General features: G+C 44.7%; 1 protein-coding gene across 4 annotated transcripts in view; it reads right to left on the reverse strand.

The window, feature by feature from the left end:
* The window catches only part of NAT10 (N-acetyltransferase 10), a 53,699-nt gene extending 47,649 nt beyond the window's left edge, over window positions 1-6,050 (reverse strand). For 3 of the 4 annotated variants that reach the window (XR_004228421.1, XR_004228420.1, XR_004228419.1), the window contains exons 1-3: window positions 5,831-6,021; window positions 3,300-3,422; window positions 2,803-2,894 (exon numbers count right to left, since the gene is read on the reverse strand). Coding sequence is in view for 1 of the 4 variants with exons in the window: in XM_031933807.1 (XP_031789667.1) it covers window positions 2,803-2,894; window positions 3,300-3,407 (200 nt within the window). In the remaining 3 variants the exon portion in view is untranslated. Of the gene's footprint in view, window positions 1-2,802; window positions 2,895-3,299; window positions 3,423-5,830 lie in introns of all 4 variants that reach the window. The other variant, XM_031933807.1, reaches the window with a different exon arrangement.

Here is a 6,050-nt window from a genome sequence, read left to right on the forward strand (position 1 = left end):
CCTCCTATGGGCCTCTACTTCCTCATCTATGAACCAAGGCAGTGGGTGAGTTTATCTCCACTGTTCCTTCTGGCTCAGGCCTTAAGCCCATGACTTACAAGCAGGCATTAGCTTGAACATAATGCTCCGCCACAGCAAGGCAGGGGTAGGGCGGAAGAGCTATAAGAGGTACAAAAATATATTTTTAGAAGTGAAGCCAGCTGGTTTAAATTCAAAAGGCAAATCTGCGCAGAAGACTCTGAATTGCCTAATTCCACACCCGTCTCACATTTGCCAAATGAAAAATATTGAAAACCAGAAGCCCTAAAAACTTAAAATTCTGGGATAGGCAGCAAGCCTTATTCTCAATCTGTATTAAAAATGCCTACCTCTCAAAATATGAGAGTATATACAACAGAATACCAATTATGGTTCAAAACCACATACCAGTAATAAACATCTAGATGCTGACAATGCCTAGACAGTGAAATGCTTTTTATTTTCATCTTTGGGTTTTCTGCACTTTTCACATTTCAACAATAAGGCTCTTATGATTGTCTGGTTTCCTTTAGGCAGAATCCCTTTACTTTAAGACCATAGGACAGGGGCAAGTTTAGCCTCTGGAACTAATTTCAATTAAAATAATTTTAGAGCCTGTTAACAATACATCCAACTCAATGTATACTGAGTACCTAAGACAAACATGCTAAAACAGTTGAAAATATGAAAATACAAAGATAAATAGGAGAGGGCTCTTAATTGAATGAGCTTATCACCTGAAAGCAAAAAAAAAAAAAAAGATAAAAGAAAAAAAAATGAACGTAAGTCACAGTATGTACGTGACTCTACCCCAAAGCAAGAGCATCCAGTGACAAACATTATAGGAGAAGGACAAGTGCAGAGGAAGGTAGAGGAACCATCAGGTATGACTGGGGGGCTCGGGAAAAGTTTCACGGAGGAGGCAGGCCCTGAGAACCTGGGAGGATTTCAGTAGGTGATATCAGGGAGGTGGAAGTGGCACTCCAAGCAGAGGAGACAGCATGAGCAAAGAAAAGCAGGGCGGTTACTCACAGCATAAAGCAGCCAGAGCCGGAGACAGGCTTTCAGAGTCAGATCGGAGGTGAGCACATTTGGAAATTAGAAGAGGCTCAAGGACAGAATCACATATGCCAGCTAGGTTTAGAGTAAGGAGACAAGATCCAGGGAAAGAGAAGAGCTCCGGAAGGTAGTCTGAGTAAAGACACTGAAGCCAAAAAACGAGACTATTTCTGAGATGATGCCATGGTGGTTATCTGCCAAGGAACAGCACTCCCCATCCCATCCCAAACTTCTCCAAACACAAACTTATAGGTAGAACTTCCAACTTCCTATTATACTATGACCAACCCCACCCTCCTCTGGCCAGGAGTAGGCATCTTTCCACCAGAATTTTAGGAAAAAGTCCGATTTCCACGTGGCTGGGCCTGAAACAAGGAAAACTCCAGTGTTGTTTCTACTAGGGGGACAACAGAAAACAGAAAGCTGGTCTGCATAGAGCAGATATGCCGAGATGACAAACTGAGCTGGGAACATTAGCACTCTGGTTCTAGATCACCCGTGAGCAGGGCTGAAATCTTATCCCCTTGGATTCCAGGAAATATCCCATATACCTCAATGAAATCCCTTTGTGCCAAATTGTATTTGTGTTGAAAGTTTGTTATCTGTGACTAAAAGTCTTGACTACCACAGCTTCAAATAGCCTACTGTCAAATACAGCAGTGAACTGGTAGAAGAAGAGGCAGGGCTCTGAAAAGGAGGAGAAAGAGAGAGAAAAGTTGACGCATTAGGCATCAATCTGCTGGGGATGTCTAACGGCACAATTTGATCACAATTATAGAAGCAGAAACCAGACTGCAAAAGTGCTACTAAACGCAAAAGATTTCTGTTTTAAGGTATATGGCAATAAAAATGGGAGGAAATGCTAACCTGAGAGAGAAATCTGGGTATGTAAGTAATCAGCTTTTGATAACAGAAAAATCTGAGCATGTTTATAGGAAGGAGAAAGTTTCCAAAGGGTATGGGGTGACCAGTAGAGGAAAGACAATAAGGTCCTGAAAGAGGTGAGGGAGGACACACAGGGTACATAAAGGGATTTTCCTTGGACATGGGATAAGGCATATCCCCCTCCATGAAAGATGGGGAGAAAAAAAGAGATAGTGAAAAGGTGGAATAAATTTGAGGTAGGAAAGACAGTCTGAACGAACTTGCAATGAGATGGGCTTAATCGGCCTAGAAAAGCAGGAAGGAAAACCATATGCAGAAGGCAAGGCATTGGATTTGTGACTTAAAAAGCATGAAAATGATTTGAAACTTACTTTCAGGAATGAAGAAAGGATATCAGCTCCATTTGTCCTCAGAGATAGCACCTCCACTAAAGACCCACAAAAAGGCCGGGCGCGGTGGCTCAAGCCTGTAATCCCAGCACTTTGGGAGGCCAAGACGGGCGGATCACGAGGTCAGGAGATCGAGACCATCCTGGCTAACATGATGAAACCCCATCTCTACTAAAAAAATACAAAAAACTAGCTGGGCGAGGTGGCGGGCGCCTGTAGTCCCAGCTACTCAGGAGGCTGAGGCAGGAGAATGGCGTAAACCCGGGAGGCGGAGCTTGCAGTGAGCTGAGATCCGGCCACTGCACTCCAGCCTGGGCGACAGAGTGAGACTCCGTCTCAGAAAAAAAAAAAAAAAAGACCCACAAAAATTATGTCAAGGAATCATTTCCTGGCATTTAACTAATGACCAGGAATCGTAAGTTGGATAAAACACATGAAGAGCCCAGCTTACCTGCTAAACCCCAGCTCTTTCTTATAACACCACAGCACTGAAGGCCGAGCCTTCACGGTTGCTTTGGATAACATGTGATGAAGTATTACCACCTGCCAAACAAAAAAGTCACAGAATTTCAGGCACAAAAGAGACTTTAGAGACTGCCAGACTTAAGACTTCATTTGACAGATGTGGAAACTAAATTGAGGGCCAGGGAAGGGAAGTGCCCAAGGTCCCTAGGCGAGCAATGACCAGGTTTGGACTAGAAGCCAGGTCACATACAGTTAACCTTGTGGTCAACCCACCACCCCAGGCTTCAAAAGGTATTAACTTGTCTGCTAATCAATCTAAATACAGAGAATTCACCACTTCCAGGAAATAAAGGTTCCCACTAGGCATCTTACCAGCCAAAGAGATCTTAATGCCATTATGTCCTGAAACACCAGAGTGCTTAAACATGCTGAGTCTTCTGGACAAGAGAAAAAGTAATTCAGGAAACGTTTACCAGGTCATACCTGATCTTTTCCTCGATCTCCGACTACAACAAAGAGAGATCTTTGCCGCTCAGCTACCCCATTCTCAATGAGAATCCGGATTCGGTTATCCACCTTTTTCCGATGCATGGTGAAAAATTATTACTAAAAGAGAAAGAAATACAACTGGCCATGTGCACTAGACTAAGAAACATTAGCTGGCTGCCTCTTGTGGGGCCAGGGACTGTGCTAGGCATATCTATAAATATTGTCTGTCTTAACCCTCTAAGAGCTCCATAGGGAAGACATCAGTCTCTAGTTTTAAACTCAGGAAACCTTTGGCTTGGGAGGTGAGAAAACCTTCCCTCAGCCTGGGAAGCCTGTAATTCACCTCTATTAAAGACTTTTTAAAAATCAGAAACTTGTATATTCAAAAAAGTAGGAGAACGACTAAAATACATAAGGGTATATCCAAATATCCAAAGCATTTTGTTTGTTTTTGAGACGGAGTCTCACTCTGTCGCCAGGCTGGAGTGCAGTGGCATGATCTTGGCTTCCTGCTACCTCTGCCTCCTGGGTTCAACCAATCCTCCTGCCTCAGCCTCCCGAGTAGCTGCAACTACAGGCGCACGTTAGCCAGGATGGTCTCGATCTCTTGACCACCCAATCTGCCCACCTCAGCCTCCCAAAGTGCTGGGATTACAGGCGTGAGCCACCACACTCAGCCAAGCATTTTTAATAACTAAGGATATGGATATAGATGTTTATGACAGAATCATGACAGAATAAAGTATGATAACATTTCTGATGCATACACATAACAGAGGGGAAAAAAAGACTGGAAGGAAGTATCAAAGTATAAAGTAGCTACTTCTGGATGGTGGGACTTTTATTTTGCTCTTTTGTTTTTGTGGAGTCTTAAAAAATTCACGTGTTACTAATAAAGTCAGGGACATCAATAACTATCAATGAATAATTCCATGATGTAATGTGTCCAAAATGTTTCCTCATTTTAGGGAAAACTATACTGAAGCCTTTGTACAGACAGACCTCAAAAGTTCTCGCCGAAGTTCTCGCCAGGTGTGGTGGTTCACGCCTGTAAGCCCAGCACTTTGGAAGGCGGAGGCGGGTGGATCACCTGAAGTCAGGAATTCGAGACCAGCCTGGCCAACATGGTGAAACCCCATCTCTACCAAAAATACAAAACTTAGCCGGGAGTGGTGGTGGAGCTGCAGGAAAGGCTGAGGCAAGAGAATCACTTGAAACCGGGAAGCGGAAGTTGCAGTGAGCCGAGATCGTGTGCCATTGCACTTCAACCTACGCGACAGAGCGAGACTCCGTCTCAAAAAAAAAAAAAAAAGTTCTGTGACTACCTACAGTAAAATATTGCATCATCACAATAAAAACGTCAGAAATATCACTGTAAAAGTAACATGCTACTTAGATGTAAAAGTGACGTGCTACTTAGAAATTCCGGTACCTACTGCATTATAAACATAAAGCTTATTTACTGAATCTTACCACACTTTAACTGTTCCTTCTAACCTTCCAATTCAAACACAGATTTTAGCATATGTCTTACTATAAAACACTAAGTCAAGGACCCCAATTTATAAGTAAAGGAGAAAGTATAAAGAATTCAAATACCCCGAGGCAGAAAAACGACAGAGACAGAAATCACCCTCAAGTCTTCCCGACTCCAAAACCTGAGCTCTTCCCAGTTCACCAATCTTCTCAACTTGTAAACCCTGTGTTGCCGGCCACATAAAGAGCCCGCAAAAATCAATCAACAACTAATTAAGGGGAGCTGCCTTTTGCTCTAGCTACTGTGGGAGCCCCAGAAGTAGTACCACAAGGCCCTTGACTTCAAGCTTGCATTCTTCTTGAAGAAGGTATTTATAAGAATGAGATGAGGAACAAGATAATAGGTAAAATTAGATGTAAAAAAAAACAGCTATAGTGAGGGGTCAGATGAAGGAAGCGCTGAGATTACTATAGGCTGAAGCTGTCATGGAAGGCCTGGATGGGGAAGGCCTTGAAGAAGATGATTATTTTTTCACTCATTCATTTATCTATCTACACATAACATCTAGGTGGCAGGCACCACTTTAGGTGCACTGGCAAACAAAACCAAGTCCTGAATGTGACTGCTGAATAAAGAGTATAAAGGAATGTGCACAGTGAAGGATTTAAGAACGTGGAAGGATCTGGAATCATATTACCTAAGTTTAAAGGTTAGAGCTGCCGCCAGGCACTGCGGGCAAGCTCTACGGAAAGCAGGTGTTGTCACCCACCCATTCAACCCGACTCCCCAGTTACAGGCGCTTAGAGGGTGAGTATCAAGCCACGCAATCCCCGAGGATGCTCGAGAAGCACACGCCGAGAGCGGCTGCGTATTGGAGAGGTGATTCTGTTATCTAGGAGCGCCCCAAAAGAGGGGTGGAGGACAGTCGGCGTAGGCCAGGTATCCGTCTGGATGCAGAGCCTTCATCCTGAGGCCGGTCCCCTCTCGGGCCAGGAAGAACACAGACACCGATCTTGGCATCCATACCCGGCCCTACCGCGTTGGGTACCTGCGTCCCGAGCCCGGCGGATCCCAGCCAGTGGAGAAGCAGAAGCACGTGGGAGCACGGAACAGGTCCGAAAGAGAAGGCACAGCTGACTGCCCCTAGCGGATGCCTGGTGACCGGGTCTCGGACTTGGCCTGGCTCCGCGGCACGCGCCCCTCTCAGGGACTGGTACACAGCACGTGCGCAAGCGCATTAAAGTCGCAGCGATGGCGAGCGAGAAGGG

Source organism: Piliocolobus tephrosceles, chromosome 13 (genome assembly GCF_002776525.5).
Source record: "Piliocolobus tephrosceles isolate RC106 chromosome 13, ASM277652v3, whole genome shotgun sequence".
Taxonomy (NCBI): domain Eukaryota; kingdom Metazoa; phylum Chordata; class Mammalia; order Primates; family Cercopithecidae; genus Piliocolobus; species Piliocolobus tephrosceles.